This window comes from Anomaloglossus baeobatrachus, chromosome 1 (assembly GCF_048569485.1).
Source record: "Anomaloglossus baeobatrachus isolate aAnoBae1 chromosome 1, aAnoBae1.hap1, whole genome shotgun sequence".
In the NCBI taxonomy this organism is placed as follows: Eukaryota; Metazoa; Chordata; class Amphibia; order Anura; family Aromobatidae; genus Anomaloglossus; species Anomaloglossus baeobatrachus.
Window position 1 is genome coordinate 448,562,052 of NC_134353.1, and position 22,644 is coordinate 448,584,695.

General features: G+C 44.0%; 1 protein-coding gene across 1 annotated transcript in view; it reads right to left on the reverse strand.

Moving 5' to 3' along the window:
- LOC142317024 (hippocampus abundant transcript 1 protein-like) overlaps window positions 1–22,644 on the reverse strand; it is a 118,314-nt gene that overhangs the window by 84,081 nt on the left and 11,589 nt on the right. Inside the window, exons 2-4 of the mRNA XM_075352912.1 lie at window positions 4,745–4,840; window positions 3,716–3,778; window positions 3,482–3,609 (exon numbers count right to left, since the gene is read on the reverse strand). Coding sequence (XP_075209027.1) covers window positions 3,482–3,609; window positions 3,716–3,778; window positions 4,745–4,840 — 287 coding nt within the window. The remainder of the gene's footprint in view (window positions 1–3,481; window positions 3,610–3,715; window positions 3,779–4,744; window positions 4,841–22,644) is intronic.

The window sequence follows — 22,644 nt, forward strand, 5'->3', positions numbered from 1 at the left end:
TGGTTTGAGATGAGCTGGACCGCAGAGTGAAGGCAAAAGAACCAACAAGTGCTAAGCATCTCCGGGAACTCCTTCAAGACTGTTGGAAGACCATTTCCGGGGACTACCTCTTGAAGCTCATCAAGAGAATGCCAAGAGTGTGCAGAGCAGTAATCAAAGCAAAAGGTGGCTACTTTGAAGAACCTAGAATATAAGACATATTTTCAGTTGTTTCACACTTTTTTGTTAAGTATTTCACTCCACATGTGTTAATTCATAGTTTTGATGCCTGCAATGTGAATCTACAATTTTCAGAGTCATGAAAATAAAGAAAACTCTTTGTATGAGAGGGTGTGTCCAAACTTTTGGTCTGCACCGTATCTGGTGCTAAAGTATCAAGCTGCTACACAACCGAGTCACACAGCACAAGCACATGAACCACATGTGACTCCCGAGCCACAGGTTTGGGACCGCTGGTTTACTGCATAGACCCTGCAAGCTTCAAGCGCTCCTTATCTAGGTAAACGGCCACTCTGAACCTGCAGGGGGGCTAATAGCTTAAGAAAATAAGCCGTACACGATCACATCAAAAATTCCTCCTCTCGGAAAGATGCTTTTATTTACAACCACTTTGCAATTTTACTCATTTAAAAATTCAAGTTAATCCCTTTTTATGCCAGGGCCACACGGGGCACTAGTGCGATGCTCGCATGACACTCGGCTCGCGCTGGCAGCACAGCAGGAGCCGAGTGTCATGCTAGTATCCCAGCGATTGAGTTCAGACTATGCGAGCGGACCTCAGCTGCGGGGGGGGGGGGGGGATTTCTCTCCCTCTCTCCTCCGTAGCCGGCTATTGCGATTCTCGCTCTGCACGCGCGGTACACCGGTGTACCGCGAGTGCAGTGCAATTTTTCTCTCCCCATTCACTTGAATGGGTGCGAGTGAAAAGAGTCTCGCATTACAATAACAGCATGCTATCTATCAGGTTAGCGCGAATTTTAATGCTTGTTTTCATCACTTATGTGTTTTTTAACTTAAAATATTTTTCTATCTTTGATCTTTTTAGTTCCCAATGACTAGTATAACCTCGCAAAAACCACCGTATAAAGAATGATGAATCCCCTGGGAGATGTATGCCTGAAGGAACCCAGCATGTCATATGCCCACTAGTTAATATTTTGAGCATGAGCACTACATATGAGAAATGTTATTCTTGCTTACAATGAACTATATACACTACAGACCAAAAGTTTGGACACACCTTCTCATCTCTAGAACAACTATAAAGAGGAGACTTTGTGCAGCAGGCCTTCATGTTAAAATAGCTGCTAGGAAACCACTGCTAAGGACAGGCAACAAGCAGAAGAGACTTGTTTGGGCTAAAGAACACAAGGAATGGACATTAGACCAGTGGAAATCTGTGCTTTGGTCTGATGAGTCCTAATTTTAGATCTTTGCATCCAACCACTGTGTCTTGGTAGAAAAGGTGAACGGATGGACTCTACATGCCTGGTTCCCACCATGAAGCATGGAGGAGGAGGTGTGATGGTGTGGGGGTGCTTTGCTGGTGACACTGTTGGGGATTTATTCAAAATTGAAGGCATACTGAACCAGCATGGCTACCACAGCATCTTGCAGTGGCATGCTATTCCATCCGGTTTGCGTTTAGATGGACCATCATTTATTTTTCAACAGGACAATGACCCCAAACACACCTCCAAGCTGTGTAAGGGATATTTGACTAAGAAGGAGAGTAATGGGGTGCTACGCCAGATGACCTGGTCTCCACAGTCACCAGACCTGAACCCAATCGAGATGGTTTGGAGTGAGCTGGACCGCAGAGTGAAGGCAAAAGGGCCAACAAATGCTAAGCATCTCTGGGAACTCCTTCAAGACTGTTGGAAGGCCATTTCCAGTGACTACCTCTTGAAGCTCATCAAGAGAATGCCAAGAGTGTGCAAAGCAGTAATCAAAGCAAAAGGTGGCTACTTTGAAGAACCTACAATATAAGACATATGTTCAGTTGTTTCACACTTTAAGTATTTCCTTCCACATGTTTTAATTTATAGTTTTGATGTCTTAAATGTGAATCTACAATTTTTAGAGTCATGAAAATAAAGAAAACTCTTTGAATGAGAAGGTGTGTCCAAACTTTGTCTGTACTGTACATGTACTATGAAATGTCATGAAGGTTAATTTTTAAAATTTATAAAATATATATTTGATCTTGATTCATTGTTTCAGGATTTGTTAATTCATGGCCATGTTCAGGGTGATTAATTTGATACATACAAACTGGGCTATGAATGTTGGATTATGTATTAATATCTTTAATAGGGAAACTTACGTGGTATGATAGATTCATAATATATTTCCAGTGGTCTGGCTTGGTGTGCGTGCGTTGACGGGAGGATGCTCTGGCTCCATGCGCTGTACACGGCCGTGGGTGAGTTGCTGACAGAGGGTCAGCATGGCGACTGGATGATACATCCGGTCTCCCTGCCGGCTCCGTGTCATGTGATCCCTGACCGCACTAGTGCGGTCATGTGACGGATGACACGCTCAACAGGCGACGGGCTCACGGAGTGTGCATCATGGGTGGGCGCGACCAGAACACCTTACCAGGCGCACGCAGCTGAACCTGATCACGGGATCTTTAAAAGGTGCCGTCACTACATCATATGCAAGCCTCCTTACGAAACCAGAGCGGTGAAACGCGCGTAGAGGTTTAGGTGACAGCCACCGACCACTGGGTGATTTACTTTACATATTCCAACATGGCCTCAGGTAAATACTGATTACAGCCACTGGGCATTGAATCGTGAGGGAGTTTTTGAGTGTTAGACATATGTGCATTGAATGGTATCCATTTATAGTGTATATGTGGCCTATGGTCACTAACCTTAACATTGTTACATCTTGTCCTAAGATTTAGGTATAAGGATCTAAGTAGCATCTATTTATGGATACATTTAAACATATGAATGTCTATTATCTAACACAAATTCCCCTGTGATCGCTAAAAAATAGGTATTGACTGTGTCCTTGTAAATAACATAGATTTGATCACTGACTGGCCTGAGACCATTACTTTATTTGGTGCGGTTATACGTATCCCCCCATATCCATCAATGTGTTGTCTTATTATCATTAAATTACATGATATTGTTATGCACTATGCTTAAAATAAAAATATTTTTCACTTTTGAAATATAAAAATGTCTATTGGATTCCTGTATGTTCATTGTAGGCTTTATAAGTACTAGGTGGGAATCAATTTTTCTTAAGAAGAGGCTATTGTTAGGTGGACAGGCTAGAATTGGTCTGACTGGAATGCGATGTTTTATCGCACTCCACTAGCACAGATTTTCTCGCCGTGTGGCTTAGGCCTCATACATAAAATATACCACAACTTCCAAATTTTATTATAAACAGAAATCGATGAAATACATGCTCTTGCACCCAAAAAGATTATTGGTACCAAGCTTCTACTCATTCATACCATGGACTTATCTTCAGTAGAGGTATAGGGGCACATGTAAAGAAAACAGTGAGAAGAAGGAAAGACTTTCTGCCCCAGACATCAGACAATGCTCCAATGAGGGGGGCACTCAAGAAGGAGAGAAGACCCTGGAAAACAAATTATTAGTCATTATTAGTGATGTTACCACTATATTTCATGAAATATATTACATGAAAGTCAATGATACGGTATACTCCCAGCCATGTTTTTCACCTTAACTCCATGGATCAGACCATTCATCAAGAACGTGTGCTGAGGAAACGTCTGGTGCAGAACCTGTCAAGACAACACTTAATCTTCAGTATGTCCTGACAGCAGAGGAATTCTAACATTCAATCATACTCTGAACACACACAACATGGCACAAAGAGGCACCAGACTTATGAATAAGAAATAATTAATATGGAATAGACCTTGATGTGTGCAAAAAAATACAATATTTATTTATAAAGGGTGGCAAAACACTCATAATTTTAAAATCATTTAAAATCAGACAAACATTAAACACTGCCTCCAACATGGGACATATGAATTGCATAGACAAGCATATTGAGGGTAAACACAACAATACTGCCCCTATCTGGGTATTCTTATACAAAATCAAGTATATACTCCATCTATGCTAAAAATGTGCTTGTGCTCAATGTCGCAAGTCTCCTGATGAAGCCAGCGTGACTGGCGTAACGCGTCGGGCTCTCACACTGTGACTCCGGGACCTTGTATTGCAGTTTTTGGTAACTTTCCTCAGCGACTGTTTGGACTCATTGTTATTATTTTTGGCTAGTTTAGCCTTTGTTATATACCATTTGGTGACAGTCTCAGGATATCCAGTAACAACTTGATGCAATACAAGCACATTTTTAGCATAGATGGAGTATATACTTGATGTTGTATAAGAATACCCAGATAGGGTGCAGTATTGTTGTGTTTACCCTCAATATGCTTGTCTATGCAATTCATATGTCCCATGTTGGAGGCAGTGTTTATGTCTGATTTTAAATGACTTTAAAATTGTGAGTGTTTTGCCACCCTTTATAAATAAATAAATATTGTATTTTTTGTACACATCAAGGTCTATTCCATATTAATTATTTATTATTCATAAGTCTGGTGCCTCTTTGTGCCATGTTGTGTGTGTTCAGGTGATTTGATAGGTACATGGCACATGATTTGTCTAATAATCCAGGTGGTGCCGAGCAATCCCCCCTTTGTTAGTATTCAATCATACTCTAACTTTCTTACCGTTAACATGGGTGTTGTCAGCAATCCCCAGGCGAAAAACTCCAAAAATATAACCACCACCGCATGGTAGACACTGGGCTCTCCAACTCCTTGTCGCTGTTAAAGACAAACCATTCAATTAGTACTTTCCTCAATGTTACACAGGACTTAATCAGACAAATGGAGGAGATTGAGGGGAGATGCTGTGATACTGTCTACAGTTATTCTTATCTTCATAGATGAATATTGTTTGATCGTTATTTTAACATAAATAGTAAATTAAAAAAAATGCGCTATTAGAATTTGATACCATTCTTGAGATATTAACACTTTTCTTTTGTTTACACTATGTAACTGGGTCATTCCATGTCAAGTGAACCAATGATTTTTACCTCCATATTTTTAATTCTTTTGAGATTTTGTTATTTGTGTCAGTGAATGCAAAGAAAAAAAAATTCTAGATATTTTTTTATTTTTAATTGATTTTCAAAGTTTGGGGAAAGTGCGAATTTCGGTGTTGCCTGCCTTTACATTTCTCCTCATAACTCAAGCTAGAAAAAAGATAAACAAAATAAACACCATTCTACTCTAACTATACAAGCCTTCACCAGATATGTCACAAGAGTAGCTTTGTTAATATTTTACCCGTGCAAACGCAAAGTTTTAAAACAAATTTCCGAAAAAAAAAAAAAGTGTTTAATTTAAAAATTTCAAAAAAAATGCACATATGCCTGCTAAGCTCCTGGCCACATGTGTACCAAAATTCAAGTTGGGATCGCAATGGGATCATATTTAAAAATCTGGAAGCAAGAGAGAGCTTCAGAGCTTTCATGTGGCCGCATGGACATGGGCACTTCTGAACAAACCGTTCTCTACACAGGCATCAAGAGAGTTGTGTGCTACAATATTGGTGTATTTAAAGTTTGAGTACATTTATATTAATAGTTTAATGCTTTACTTATTAAGGGCTAATACACAGCACTATTCGGAATGATCATTGTTCAGAAAAACAACCCCCATTCATTTCAATGGGGTAAGCACATGCAGTGTCTTTTGAAACCCTCACAGAGTGAGTAAATCACTGCTTGCACAACTGGTAAATGCTGCGTTTATTGCAGTGATCTATCACTATTTATATGAAAAAAGCCTGCCATTGTTTTCACTAGCGATTAAAAAAACTAATGCAGATATAGTGAAAATTGGGTAGAAATATACTGCCAAAACCACAGCGTTTATCCACAGACAGAAAAAGCTGTGTGTGCGCTAGCCCGAACACTCACTTTATAGTGACAGTCATATCTCAAGTGTACTGTAAATCTTTATTACCCGTCTTCCTTGTTATCTGTATTTTCCTCACACACCAATGGCTGCTACTTCTCAAGGAACAGCATTTTATTACTGTTGTAATCCTTTTGACACAACAAGAAAAAAATTCTTAGGGCTGTACAAGATTGGATGTTTCATATAAATCCATATATCAATGCAGGCATGAAAACTTGTGACAGTTGTAGAAAGCAACTTGCAAAAGAGAAAAATACTCTGCAGCCAGAACATTACTTCCAACACAGAGGATTTTATAAACTCTGATGTAACAATAGAGTGTTTGAATAAATCACTAACATCGAAGAATCGCCCATTGCAAAAAAAAAAAAAAAAAAAAGAATCCATCCTGGATATTGCCAACAAAAATTAGAAAAACTTACAAAAAAAAAAAAAAAAAAAAAGATCCTTAATCTGGCAGGTGACACACATTCAGAGGTGATTCTGCAGCTTAACCCCTTCACAACCTTGGACGGATCTATCCGTCAAGGATCGTGTCCCGTTAAGCCCCGCCCCCTGCCACGGGCAGGTGGCGGTCGGCACACATATCAGCTGTTTTCAACAGCTGACATGTGTGCCTGCATGTTGCGAGTGGAATCGCTTCCACTCACAACATTTAACCCCTTAAATCTCGCTGCCAAAGTCTGGCAGCGAGATCTACATGCGCGCGGCCATGTTTTTTACTTACCACCGCCCCCACCGGAAGTCACGTGAGTGAGTGATCACATGACGTTCGGTGGTTGCCATCGTAGCACAGGGTCATGTGATGACGCCTGCAGCTACGAAGTTTCACTTTCGTTTTTCCTCGGCACGGAGCAGAGGGAAACCGGAAGTGACCGTATCTGCTGTTTACAGCTGTATAGCTGTGATCAGCAGATAGTGCAGAGCGATCGGATTGCTGATCGCTATAGCCCCCTAGGGGGACTAGTAAAATAAAAATAAAAAAAAAAAAAACCTGAAAGTTCAAATCACCCCCCTTTCACCCCATTGAAAATTAAAAAAGGTTAAAAAATAAATAAATACACACATATTTGGTATCGCCGCGTTCAGAAATGCCCGATCAAAATATAAAATCAATTAATCTGATTGGTAAACGGCGTAGTGGCAAAAAAATTCCAAACGCCAAAATTACGTTTTTTGGTCGCCGCATGTTTTATGCAAAATGCAATAACAGGCGATCAAAACGTAGCATCTGCTCAAAAATGGTACCATTAAAAATGTTAGCTCGAGACGCAAAAAATAAGCAGTCACTGAGCCATAGATCCCGAAAAATGAGAACGCTATGTGTTTCGGAAAATGGCGCAAAACGTGCGCCACTTTTATTGGACAAACTTGTGAAAAATGTTTAACCCCTTAGATACAAGTAAACCTATACATGTTTGGTGTCTATAAACTCGCACCGACCTGAGGCATCACATAGATACATCAGTTTTACCATATGGTGAATAAAACATCCCAAAAACTATTGTGCGATCACACTTTTTTTGCAGTTTTTTCACACTTGGAATTTTTTTGCTGTTTTCCAGTACAATATATGGTAAACCCTATGGTTTCATTTAAAAGTACAACTCTTCCCGCAAAAAACAAGCCCTCATATGGCAAGATTGACAAAATAATAAAAAAAGTTACGGCTCTCAGAAGAAAAGGAGCAAAAAAACAAAAACGGAACGTGCCCGGGGGCTGAAGGGGTTAAAGCTAAATCCACCCATAGCAGGAGTGAACAGTTCATGATACTGACTACACTACCGAAGAGTTGGATCCCTACACAAATATAACCAAGAACACAAGTAACACACACGCAATTTTTCACAATTTTAAAACATACGTTTTTTTCACAATTGCGCATCAAAATATTGAATTTAATTTCTCCAAAACAAAATATAAAGAAACATAGTCTTGTGACATATCAAATGAAAGCCGGTACAGTTCTGAGAAAAATGATACCTCTCTCACCTCTTTATCTTACTTCTAGCCCGAGATATGATAAAAACTGTAAAGCTATACCAGGTCAAAATTCACACTTTTTTAAAACTTTAAAACTAAAAAAAAAAAAAAAAAAAAAAGGAAGAAAAAAAATTCAAAAGTTTTAATTTGTAATTAACTAAAGTTGTACTTCATAAAAAATAAAAAAAATAAAAAAAAATCTGAAGACGTCAGGTAAAAAAAATATTCATATTTGGATCACTTGACATGGAATGACCGAACCTAGGAGAGTGACCCCCGCTACTGTAAGCAGTACTGAAGTTGGCGGTGATTAATATGTAATGGCGCACAACAATAATCCTTGACAGCTGGAAAACAGTGCTTACAAGTTCACTAAATAAGAGCTTGTAAGCACTGCACATGTTCTGATGTCTAGTACCGTAGTGGGGGGGGGAGGGGGTTCTGCCTCAAATGGCATGAGCCATAAGCAAAAACAAAATTGTTAATATCTCAAAAACAGCTGAAAATTTTAGTAAACAGTAATTACCCTTGTATGAAGATGGGAATAACGCTTTAATGTTTGTGCATTTTCTATGTGCAGCGTTCCTTTAATGTGTGTGGAAAAGCATTTTTTTATGGGGTTTTTTTAAAATAGTCTTTTTCCAAAAACTATAACTTTACCTTTACTTTGATCTAGCTGTCGTACTGAGCTGCCATATGCCACACATCTGTACAAAACACAGATCCATAAAACAGCTACGGTGTGCATGCGCACAAACGCATCCACTTAGGACCTGTCAAAGATCCCTTACTAAACACTGGTCTACTAGTTGGCTCTGTAGGCTTTCATGTAGATCCATGTGTAACACAAACAGCTGCAGGGGACAACAATATAGGAAATCGATACTTCAGCACCACAGCTGTTTACTGCCAATTTAAGTGACAATGCCAGTAACTATTTGATGCTGGCTAACTACTAATTACTTTCTTTTGGCAGCCAGGGACATTTTTCTAGTACTACAGACAGAGTGTTAGACAAGGAGATGCAGGGCAGTGGAGTCAGAGTCAATATAAAATAGACTCCAAAATATATAATAAATTGGGTACAGTTGGTCAATACAGAATGTGCTAAATATGTTTCCATAAGAATTTGGTAAAGTTCTAAAATGTCCTATAAAGGTCTATTCTATTCCTGATCAAGGGCTCTAGACTTTTAGTTGAGCTGAATCTGTGCTGCGCTTTATGTACATAAGTAGTGAACCTCCTCCTCTACAGATAAGGAGAAAAACACACTGGGAAGGAATGAATGCCTGCATCCATTTCAGAACTGCTACAACATGTTCTTGCTATTGCAACTGACAATGCTTCAAACATGATAAGTACAATGATGAATGAGTATAATGAAGGTGAACAGCAGCTAGAAGAACATTTCAGATTCAGTATGTGTGAGATGGAGCCACAGTCCTGTTTCTGTAACTGAGGAAGAAACAGATATTAGATGAACAGCAAAATGATCCTTTAGAATTAGGCTATGTGCGCACGTAGCGTTTGTCCCTGCAGAAATTTCTGCAGCGATTTGAACAGCACACGTGCGCTTCAAATCGCTGCAGAAACAGTCCATAGTGCAATAAAAAAAAAAGCCGATTTCATGCGCTCTGACTGCAGCCCCTCCCATACAGAGCGAGGACTGCAGGCAGAGCGCAGGAAAGAAGGGACATGTCACTTCTTAGAACGCGCGCTTCGGGCAGCAGCTCTAATACGCCACGTGCGCACGTCTCCTGCATAATCTTCATAGATTATGCTGGGGACGCAGGACGCATGCAGTTATGCTGCGGTGCAGATCGCAGAGTAACTGCATGCAATTATGCAACGTGCGCACATAGCCTTAGATCTTGTTGAAGCTGCTTCACATCTCTCTCCTATTTATCGCATGCATTTATAACTTGTGTTGTGCAAACTCTGGAGTCGGCAATAAGAGATAGTCTGCAAGAGGGACATGCTGGAACTCTGATGAGGAAATTGGTTATTGCTGCCAGAAACTCTAAAATTAATTTTATCTATATCTATAAGAGACGTGCTGGCATAGGAGCAATTGTCGTTCAAGCCATTCTGGGCGGCATATATTTAAGGATTGAGTAATTCCATGAGCTGAAACCTTTTCTTGTAGACGTGGCCAACCCTCATGGAACACTAAATGAAGGTCAATGGAGATCAATGGATATAGGTGGCCAAATTGAAGGAATTGTTTCATCCCCCATTTACAGCGACTAAAAAAATTACAAGATGAGGATTTAACTCCTGACATTTTTATAAAGGAGTGGAAGAACTTGCTGTTTTGCCTATCCCAATCGCAGATTGCATTGCTACTTCAATGAAATGGAGAGACAGTGCTATTAGAAAATAAAATTCAGCTGTTTATATGGACCCGAGTCATTGTATATTGCTGAATTATCCACAGCTTTCTAACGAAAAATGAGCTCTGACTGAGGTAGCTGTTAGGCTGAGCAGATGGCTACAGGTTGGCCAATAACAGGAGGATTTGTGTCCTGCTAGTATTACTGCTGTCATATCTTCATCCTCATCAGAAGAGGACTTAGCTCCTGCCAGTGCTACTGCTGCCATATCTTCAGCCTCATCATTGCTTTGGTTCCTGTGAAGACCCTAAAGGGTTAATAAACTTCTTGGATGTGGTTTTGAGCAGCTTGAGGGGTGCAGTTTTCATAATGTTGTCACTTTTGGGTATTTGCTCTCACCTAGGCCTCTCAGTCACTTCAAACGTGATGTGGTCCCTAAAAAAAATGGTTTTGTAAATTCTGTTGGAAAAAATGAGAAATTGCTGATGAACTTTGACCCCTTCTAACTTCCTAACCCCAAAAAATTGTTTCAAAAATTACGCTAATGTAAAGTAGACATGTGGGAAATGTTGTTTAGTAACTATTTTGTGGGACATATCTCTCGGATTTATGGGCATAAAATTTCAAAGTTTGAAAATTGCAAAATTTTCAAACTTTTTGCCAAATATCTGAAATTTTCACAAATAAAAACGCAAAAAAAATTGGCCTAAATATACAACTATCATGAAGTACAATATGTCGCGAAAAAACGTCCTCAGAATCACTGGGATCCATTGAAGTGTTCCAGAGTTATAACCTGTCAAAGTGACACTGGTCAGAATCGTAAAAAATGGTTCGGTCAGAAGGGTGTTTTAGTGGCCGGGGGTGAAGGGGTTTATTTATATATATATATATATATATATATATATATATATATATATATATATATATTATATATATATATATATAACCCTTTAACGACCGCGGGCCGTAAAATTACGTCCTAAATGACATAATCTTACTGCCCGCGGTCCTCCGGCGGCAGCATGCCGCGATCGGCACACATCTCAGCTGATTTTCACAGCTGAGATGTGTGCCTGCTAGGCACGAGCAGAATCGTTATCTGCTCGTGCCGATTAACCCCTTATATGGCGCTATACATGACAGCGCCATTATAAGCGCAATCGCGGTAAAGTTTTACTTACCGCCGAAACCGGAAGTCACGTGACGCGATCACGTGACTCCCGATAGTTGTCATGGTAGTACAGAGTCATGTGATGACTCCTGTACTACACATTAATTGGTTTCACTTTCGCTGTGCCCGGGGCACAGCAAAAGAGAAAGACAGCGTATCTGCTGTTTACAGCCTTCCAGCTGTGATCAGCAGATACTGCAGAGCGATCGGAATGCTGATCGCAATAGCCCCCTAGGGGGACTAGTAAAATAAAAAAAAAAAGTAAAAAAATAAGTTTTAAAAAATTAAAAAAAAACAAAAAAACCTAAAAGTTCAAATCAGCCCCCATTCGCCCCATTGAAAATTAAAGGGTTAAAAAAATAAAAAATATACACACATTTGGTATCGCCGCGTTCAGAAACGCCCGATCTATCAAAATATAAAATCAATTAATCTGATCAGTATACGGCGTAGCGGCAAAAAAATTCCAAACGCCAAAACGACGTTTTTTTGTCGCCACAACTTTTGCGCAAAATGCAATAAGAGGCGATCAAAACGTAGCATCTGCGCAAAAATGGTACCGTTAAAAACGCCAGCTCGAGACGCAAAAAATAAGCCGTCATTGAGCCTAAGATCCCGAAAAATGAGAACGCTACGGGTCACGGAATATGGCATAAAACGTGCGCCACTTTTTTCGGACAAACTTCCGATTTTTTTTTAACCCCTTATATAAAAGTAAACCTATACATGTTTGGTGTCTACGAACTCGCACTGACCTGAGGCATCACACCCACACATCAGTTTTACCATATAGTGAACACAGTGAATAAAATATCTCTAAAACCATAGTGCTATCGCACTTTTTTTGCAATTTTTCAGCATTTGGAATTTTTTTGCCATTTTCTAGTACACAATATGGTAAAACTGATGGTTTCATTTAAAAGTACAGCTCGTTCCGCAAAAAATGAGCCCTCACATGACCATATTGACTGAAAAATAAAAAAGTTACGTCTCTCAGAAAAAGAATGGCGAAAAAACAAAAAACGGAAAGCGAAAAATCGGCCGGTCGTGAAAGGGATATATACATATAGAAATAAAAAAAATCCTGCAGCAAGAACTTTTAAAACCATCAGTTTATTATAGATACATTAAAATTCTACAGTGCTCATCACCGGTGTTATGGCTCTGGAATTTTAATACATTTATAATAAACTAGACGTTTTAGAAGGATTTTTTTCTTGCTGCTGGAATTACGCTTTTCCATACACAAGTTTGGTCCGTCTGATACTCGGATGTCCGTGCACAGGGGTTCCTGGTCCACATAAATTAAGGGTAGGTCTTCAGCTGCGTTTTTGATTTGACAAAAAAAACCCTCTGACAGACTTGACAACTGTAAACACTGCGTTTGACAAAAAAAAGATAGTGAAAACGCATGCATTTTCAATGCATTTCTGTCAGTGCGTTTTTAAAAGGAGAAATAAAATATGACAGGATAATTGATAGCTAGAATAGATAGATATAAAGAACATATAGAATAGATAAGAAAGAACGGGTAGAATAGATAGAAAGAAATAACAGGATAGCTTGATAGAGCGATAGCTAGCTTGGCCAGCTGTTTTTTTTAATTTTTTTCTATTGGAAAAAAACAAAAAAAAAAAAAAAAACAATACATGACGTGGGGTCGCCCCCATCTTTCATATTCAACACTGGAACAGCTGCAACTCTCAGCTGTCTGCCGTACCTTGGCTGGCTATAAAAAAAAAAATAGAGGGGATCCCACACTTTTTTTTTTTTTTTTAATTATTTGATCTATTTTTTTGTTAAAAAAAAAAAAAGACGTGGGGTCCCCCCTCATTTTTTCTAAAACTAGCCAAGGCACAGCACACAACTGAGGGCTGATATTATTAGGGTGAGAAGACCCATCATTTGGCCCTTTCCATCCTAACAATAGGAGCCCACAGCCGCCCCAGAAGTGGTGCCTCCATAAGATGCACCAATTCTGGCACTGAACCTGGGTCTTCCCGTTGCCCTGGTGTGGTGGCAATCGGGGTAATAAGGAGTTAATGGCAGCCCACAATAGCTACGAAGTCCTAGATTAGTGATGGCAGTTGTCTATGAGACCCCGTCCCCATCACTAATCTGTAAATGAAAGCAAATAAAACACACTCCCAAAATCCTTTATTTGGAATAAAATACAAAAAAACACCCTCTTTCACCACTTTATTAACCCCAACACACCCTGCAGGTCCAAAGTAATCCACACGAGGTCCCACAGTTATTCAGCTCTGCTACATCCCTGTCCTGTCACAACGAGCACCATAGAGCATGACTGTCCGCTGACAGCAGACAGAGTCAGAGCCGCGCAATGAGAATGAATTCAGGCAGTAGTGCGGGGCCCGCAGTTGGGACATCAGAGGTTCACCAGAGTTCATTCTCATTGTGCGGCCTGATTTGCAGTCATAGGTGAAGGATTCCAGCTGTGACTGCAAATCACCTTAATAGTGACGGCACCGCTGATCACGCTGCTCACTTCAGTCACTTGATGATTTGCTGTCACAGGTGGAGGAGTCCAGCTGTGGCAGAGGCTAACTTGAGTGACATCACCGCTGATCACGCAGCAACTGAAGTGAGTCGCGCTTAGCTCACAGCGGGCAGTCTTGTTCTATGGCTCTCGCTGTGCGTGTCAGATGTAGCAGAGCTGGAAGCGTCCTGGGACCTTGTGTGGATTACGTCGGTCCTGAAGGGGTGTTTGGGGGAGGTTAATAAAGTGGTGAAAGAGGGTGCTTTTTTTGTCTTTTATTTCAAATAAAGGATTTTTCGGTGTTCGCGTTTATCTCTCTTTCACTTACTGATTAGTGATGAGGGATGTCTTATAGACCCCTGCCATCACTAAGCTAGGACTTCGTGTCAACTATGGACTGCCATTAACTCCTTATTACCCCGAATGCCACAGCACCAGGGCAACCGGGGACGAGCTGGGTAAAGTCCCGCGACTGTCGCATCTAATCAATTTTGGGAGGCTGTTGGCTGATATTTTTAGACTTGGGGGCTCCCAATAACGTGGGTCTCCCCGCCCTGAGAATATTCACCCCCAGCTGTGAGGCTTTATCTTGGCTGGGTATCAAAATTGAGGGGGAACGCATGTTGTTTTTTATTATTTTTCTGTACGATATAGACCAGCCCACCAGCAGCTGTGACTCAACGTGGGGGTGCGTCTGACTGCAACCAATAATAGGCGCCGGTGGGCGGAGGAAGCAGTGAATGTGAAATGAGCCTTATGAGCGTCTGGCACTTTCAGAAGCAGGAGAGTCTGCAGGAGCAGTGTGATAGTCGCACCGGTGAGCATGAAGTGGAGAGAGACAGAGAGACAGAGAGACAGAGAGACAGAGAGACAGAGAGACAGAGAGACAGAGAGACAGAGAGACAGAGAGACAGAGAGACAGAGAGACAGAGAGACAGAGAGACAGAGAGACAGAGAGACAGAGAGACAGAGAGACAGAGAGACAGAGAGACAGAGAGACAGAGAGACAGAGAGAAGAAAAGTGGGTGACCTGCGTTTATGTTGACAAAAATGCATCCAAAATGCAACCAAAACGCAGTGCAACCGCACAGCTAACATTTTAGTTGCGTTTTGACATACCTCATTCATTTCAATGCATGACAAAACGTGACCAAAATGCAAAAAGAATGAACATGCTGGGGGTTTTTTAGGCAAAGATTTTGACAAATATTTGTCAAACAATACGCTGTTGAAAAAAAAAAAACAATAAGGAAGGAAATGTTGATTTCTCACAGACTTTGCTAGGGATGCAAAGGCATGCATTTTGTCAAGGACACAGTGCAGCTTAAAACGCAACCAAAACGCAAAAAAAAAAAAACACACAACTTGCGCACATGGCCTTAGGGTATGTTCACACAGTGCATCTTTTTTTTAACATAAAGATGCAGCATTTTTGTCCCAAAACATGCACCAAAAAATGCACCGTGGCAAAAACGCATAAAAATGCAATCCGTTATGGACACGTTTTTACCGCGTTTCGGCCAATGCACTTTTTAGATCAAATCTGTTGACTGGAAAGGCTCACAAACGTGGTAAAAACGCAAAAAGCATTGACATGCGGCATCTTCAAAACCGCAGCCAAGATGCAGCCAACAAAAGGTGCCCAGTGTGGACAGCAAAATAGAAACCTCAGACTTTGCTGGGAGAAGGAAATGCATGTATTCTGCATCTTTGTGACCTCAAAAATGCACCAAAAATGCAGTCAAAGATGCAGCGTATGAGCATAGCCTAAGTGGTGAGCTGCCTGCTCGTTTTATTGCTTACACCATTTACTACATTGACCCTACCTTGCCTCCATCCTGGCAGCGGCAATCCTTTTCCAATATGATCAAACATGCTCTGCAGTGCCCAAAGAAGTTCAGTCTGCTTCAATAAAGTGATCCTGGTTTTTGGAGATTCCAAGAGAAACCCAAACAGCGATCTGTCTAGAGCAGACCCGGGCAAGGGGCGGCCCGCGGGCCAGATGCGGCCCACCTACGGGAGGACCAGTCACAGACAGTCTTAGCTCAGAATTGGAGGCGTGGCCAGATCTATGCCTCAGCCCGCTCTCACAGCGGGGAGCTATGTATCCCGCAGTGCAGTGAAAAGCAACTGAAACATCCCCGCACGCTGCCGGCCACGCCCCCTCTTGCTGCCAGTCATGCCTCCTCAGGATGCTGGCCACACTCTCTGGATGCCTTCCATGGCATCTATGCTGCTGGTTACGCCCCTTTAGCTGTCGTCCACACCCCCACACACTCATTGATGCCTTCCTTGTCCCCTCTCTCTGCTCTCCCGATGCTGGCCACGTCCCCTCTGCCTGCCCCTTCTACGCAGGAACCTCACATGTGACCAGCTCCTCTCCACAGCGACTGCTTCAAAAACGTTTGTTCTGCAATGAGGAAATGTGAGCCAGTAGCAGCGAGGGGAGAGCAGTGCGCGTGCACGAGGGGAGAGCAGTGCGCGTGCACGAGGGGAGAGCAGTGCGCGTGCACGAGGGGAGTGCAGTGCGCGTGCACGAGGGGAGTGCAGTGCGCGTGCACGAGAGAGTGCAGTGCGCGTGCACGAGAGAGTGCAGTGCGCGTGCACGAGAGAGTGCAGTGCGAGTGCACGAGAGAGTGCAGTGCGAGTGCACGAGAGAGTGCAGTGCGAGTGCACGAGAGAGTGCAGTGCGAGTGCACGAGAGAGTGCAGTGCGAGTGCACGAGAGAGTGCAGTGCGAGTGCACGAGAGAGTGCAGTGCGAGTGCACGAGAGAGTGCAGTGCGAGTGCACGAGAGAGTGCAGTGCGAGTACAGGAGGGGAGAGCAGTGTGCTTGCAGGAGAGAGCAGTGTGAGTAGAGGAGGGGGGAGCAGTGTGCTTGCAGGAGAGAGCAGTGTGAGTACAGGAGGGGGGAGCAGTGTGCTTGCAGGAGAGAGCAGTGTGAGTACAGGAGGGGAGAGCAGTGTGCTTGCAGGAGAGAGCAGTGTGAGTACAGGAGGGGAGAGCAGTGTGCTTGCAGGAGAGAGCAGTGTGAGTACAGGAGGGGAGAGCAGTGTGCTTGCAGGAGAGAGCAGTGTGAGTACAGGAGGGGAGAGCAGTGTGCTTGCAGGAGAGAGCAGTGTGAGTACAGGAGGGGAGAGCAGTGTGCTTGCAGGAGAGAGCAGTGTGAGTACAGGAGGGGAGAGCAGTGTGCTTGCAGGAGAGAGCAGTGTGAGTACAGGAGGGGAGAGCAGTGTGCTTGCAGGAGAGAGCAGTGTGAGTACAGGAGGGGAGAGCAGTGTGCTTGCAGGAGAGAGCAGTGTGAGTACAGGAGGGGGGAGCAGTGTGAGTACAGGAGGGGAGAGCAGTGTGCTTGCAGGAGAGAGCAGTGTGAGTACAGGAGGGGGGAGCAGTGTGAGTACAGGAGGGGGGAGCAGTGTGCTTGCAGGAGAGAGCAGTGTGAGTACAGGAGGGGAGAGCAGTGTGCTTGCAGGAGAGAGCAGTGTGAGTACAGGAGGGGAGAGCAGTGTGCTTGCAGGAGAGAGCAGTGTGAGTACAGGAGGGGAGAGCAGTGTGCTTGCAGGAGAGAGCAGTGTGAGTACAGGAGGGGAGAGCAGTGTGCTTGCAGGAGAGAGCAGTGTGAGTACAGGAGGGGGGAGCAGTGTGAGTACAGGAGGGGAGAGCAGTGTGCTTGCAGGAGAGAGCAGTGTGAGTACAGGAGGGGGGAGCAGTGTGAGTACAGGAGGGGGGAGCAGTGTGCTTGCAGGAGAGAGCAGTGTGAGTACAGGAGGGGAGAGCAGTGTGCTTGCAGGAGAGAGCAGTGTGAGTACAGGAGGGGAGAGCAGTGTGCTTGCAGGAGAGAGCAGTGTGAGTACAGGAGGGGGGAGCAGTGTGAGTACAGGAGGGGAGAGCAGTGTGCTTGCAGGAGAGAGCAGTGTGCTTGCAGGAGAGAGCAGTGTGAGTACAGGAGGGGAGAGCAGTGTGCTTGCAGGAGAGAGCAGTGTGAGTACAGGAGGGGAGAGCAGTGTGCTTGCAGGAGAGAGCAGTGTGAGTACAGGAGGGGAGAGCAGTGTGCTTGCAGGAGAGAGCAGTGTGAGTACAGGAGGGGGGAGCAGTGTGAGTACAGGAGGGGAGAGCAGTGTGCTTGCAGGAGAGAGCAGTGTGCTTGCAGGAGAGAGAGCAGAGTGAGTGCAGGAGGGGAGAGTCCAGCACTTGTGTCTTCTCAGGTCCCCCTGTGCCTGCAATAAAAGAAAATCAGACACACAGGGGACTAAGAGAAGGCAGCCAGAGGAGCCCTCAGGCTCTGCTGCTGCAATGCTGCCAGCGTCCTGCCAGCCTGTGCCTCCAGCGTCCTGCCAGCCTGTGCCTCCAGCGTCCCCAGGGCCAGTAAGTATGTATGCCCCACACGCCACCACTGTCAGTATGTATGCTCCAGAGGCCCCAGTAATATGTATGCCAGTTAGTCTACTTTCACACATCTGGTTTTTGCAGTCAGGAACAATGAGGTTTGTGCCTGATGCAATAGATCCGTCGCAGATTGTGGCAAAACTGATGCGACGGATCCGGTAAAAAAAAAATGGATCCGTTTGTACCGAGAATCTAGCTGTGGCCACGGGTAATCTGAATGACGTCACCGCTGTTCTACAGGGTTCACTGTTCACTGAAACTTTGTATTGTTTAACTTACTGTTTGTTTATGAAGGGATATTATATATACAGTATTGGGTAGAACTGAGTTAATTAGTCCGGCCCTCTAAAACCATCCCAATTTCTTATGCGGCCCCATGGGAAAATTAATTGCCCAACCCTAGTCTAGAGCATGGGAGGAAATTAATTTTCCAGAGGGGGTCACCTGAGAGACCATGACTGTTGTGGAGAGGAGAGCTGAACTAATAGGCTGAAATTTGTTTTGCTCAATACTAACATATTAATTCATAATAAAATTAATTGTATCACTTAATATTGAGCAAAATTAAAGGGGTATCCGGTCTAAATTCATAACTACAGACTTTGAATCCTCACATCGCACGCATTGTGTCAGACCCAGGAATGGTGGTCACGGGGCTGCAAGTATGCGATATAAGGCCCTGTGCGCACTAGGCGTTTTTACCCACAGATTTACCCGCGGTTTTGCTGCGGAAATATCTTGAGAAATGTTTGACATCTTTCTGCAGACATTTCCACAGACTGTGCGCACGCTGTTTTTTTCTCAAGAAAATTCTTTGTGAAGATTTTCTTGAGAAAATGTGCATGTCACTTCTTTTCCGCAGGTACCTGTGGTAAACCCCCGGTATTTCACTCCATTCACTGTAATGTAATCGCAAAATACCGGGGGTATACCGCAGGTAGCAAATGATGTGCGGTATACCCCCGGTATAGCCGCGATTTACCTGCGGTAATGTTCATTTGCTGCCTGCGGTTTTGCAGGAAGTGATGTCATTATGCCAGGAAGAGGCAGCAGAGCAGAGTAAACACACGTCACACTCCCTGGACGCCGCACAGAGGCACTTCCGTGTGACCTCCAGGTGCCCGTGCAGTCTGTGTCCCGCTCCGGCCCCGCGGCTGCCTGCCCTGCAGTGTCAGTGTCTGCCCGCAGTATCAGCAGCCTGTCCCCCTGCAGTGCAGGCAGACACTGACACCCTGCAGTGCTGGCAGCCGCGGGGATGCAGAGCGCTGCTGTCAGGTGAGATGAGATCATTACCTGCTGTGACGATCTCCTGCCTCCTGATGTCACCGCTGCCACTGCCGTCTATCGGTGACGTCACGGGCTCTCGCGATTCTGCTGACAACGCGGCGGGGGCATAGAAGGCAGTGACAGCGCTGATGGCAGGACTGCAGGAGATCATCACAGCAGGTAATGATCTCATCTAACCTCCTGATGGCAGCGCTCATCATCCCCTGCAGTGACCTGGGCTGACCTATTGATGTTAGCTCAGGTCACTGCATTACTCTCCCAGCCACTGGGGAACATTCTGTTCTTCATTGACTGGGACAGTAACTGCCGTATGGTATGGATTGTCGTGGGACACCCTCCCTTATTGGATTACGCCGGACCCGGATTTGATTGTTCTTGTCAATAAATTGGTGAAAGAGGGAATGTGGGGAGTGTTTTTTCAAATAAAACTATTTTTTGCTGTCTATTTTTTATTTCTTACTGACTGGGTTGGTGATGTCGGGTATCTGAAAGACGCATGACATCACGAACCCCAGGGCTTGATGCCAGGTGACATTACACATCTGGCATCAACCCCATATATTACCCCGTTTGCCACCACACCAGGGCAACAGGATGAGTTGGGGCGAAGCGCCAGGATTGGCACGTCTAATGGATGCGCCACTTCTGGGGCGGCTGCGGCCTGCTATTTTTAGGCTGGGGAGTTTCCAATAACAGTGGACCTCCGTAGTCTGAGAATATCAGACCCCAGCTGTCCGCTTTACCTTGGCTGGTGATCTAATTTGGGGGGGGGGGACCCCACGTTTTTTGTTTTAAATTATTTATTTAATGTAAAATAACAGCGTGGGGTGCCCTCTGTTTTGGATTACCAGCCAAGGTGAAGTTGGCAGCTGTGGTCTGCAGCTGTCTGCTTTACCCTAGCTGGCTACAAAAGATGGGGGGGACCTCACGTCTTTTTTTTTTTTTATTTATTTTTTGGCTAAATACAAGGCTAGGCACCCTTTAGTGCCACATGAAAGTCACTAAAGGGTGCCAGCTTAGAATATGCAGGGGGTGGGACATTATTTAGGTCTTTCTCATCTATCTATCCATCTTTCCCTCGATCCATTATCTGTCTATCAATTATCTATATTATTTATTGCAGTTCAGCATAAAAAAAAAACACAGGGACCAACCTGCGGAAAAACCGCGGCAAAACCGCATGCGTTTTTCCCGCGGTTTTGGTGCGTTTTTTTACCGCAGGTGCGGTAATCTTCAACTCCCAGAAGTTTCTCAAGAAATTTTCTTGAGAAAGTCACTTTTCTAGTGCGCACATAGCCTAAAAAAGTATTGAGTGAGGCAGTCTCCCCTAGTAGTAACGTGGCTGGGATTGTGCATATTGCATACCTGCGACCACAATTCCTGGCCCTGGCACTGACAAATCCTCACAGCGCACAGTGCATGCGATGAGACAATTCACAAGTCTGCAGTCACATAGTGATTGCAGACTTATGAATTAAAACCAGGCAAGCCCTTTAAGAATGCTGACACGCCCCTATATACGATTTGAACCCAGACACAGCCCCCCTATATATGAAACGAGTTCAAACACTGCTGCTATATGCAACATGAGCCAATCCATAAACAACATGAGTCAACATACAGGCCCCGTATGTAAGAAATCACATAGCCCCCCGATGCGCAGCGCGAGCCCCCTCTCACGTAGCTCCCTATACAATGTGAGCCCCCACGTAGCTCCCCCATATACACTGTGAGTGCCCACATAGTCACCTATATACAGTATGAGCCCCCACATAGTTCTCCTATATACAGTATGAGCCCCCACATAGTTCTCCTATATACAGTATGAGCCCCCACATAGTTCTCCTATATACAGTATGAGCCCCCACATAGTTCTCCTATATACAGCCATACGTCGCACACATTAAAAAAAAAACAAAAAAAAAACAAAACCCCACATACTCATCTGGCTCCCTTTTTCCTGATGCTTTGCTCTAATACTATCTCAGTCACAAACGGTGATTGGTGGAAGAGGCTGCTAGCTTCGTCCTCCAACAATGTATTCACTAGGATCTGCATCCTTAAGATGCAGCTACTGGAGACACTGGAGCGCGGGCGGAGGAGGGTATGGTATAGCCTGCAGACCATGGTTTTCAGCCCTTCAGCTGTCAGACTTTGCACAGGTTTGGTCTAGAAAACTGTATAAGTGAGAATCTAGTCTAAGCTTTCGTGGTTTTATGTGAAGAATAACACCATTTCTGGCCATAATATGACTTGCGTCATGCATTTTTCACCAGATTTCCCCTCTGCATGCTCTCGAATTTACATTGTTTCTCATCTAGTGAGTGAAGACTAGCTGCTATGACTCCTGTATACTGAGACATGAGGATTCCTGCTCTCTTCTGTGTATGTAGCATATGGTCAGAAGCAGCAGTGTAGAGGACAATATAGAGCTATACTGAGTCGTTTAGCTGTGAATCCAGCACTAGGACCAGGTACAATAGTTATTATAAGGCCGGGGCCACACGGGGCACTACTGTGATGCTCACATGACACACTGCTCGCGCTGGCAGTACAGCGGGAGCCGAGTGTCATGCTAGTATCCCTGCGACTGAGGTCCAACTGTGCGAGCGGACCTCAGCTGAGGAGGGGCGGGCTGGCACGGAGGAGGGGTGGGAGGGATTTCTCTCCCTCTCTCCTCCGTAGCCGGCTATTTCCATTCTTGCTCTGCACGCGCGGTACACCGGTGTACTGCGAGTGCAGTGCGATTTTTCTCTCGCCCCATTCACTTGAATGGGTGCGAGAGAAAAGAGTCTCGGATTACAGTCGTAGCATGCTGCGATTGTTTTCTCGGTCCGATTAGGGCTGAGAAAATAATCGCTCATGTGTGCTGACACACAGGCTAGAATTGGTCAGAGTGGATGCGATGTTTTATTGCACTCCACTCGCACCGATTTTCTCGCCGTGTGGCTTAGAACTAAAACAGCAGCATGATCTGT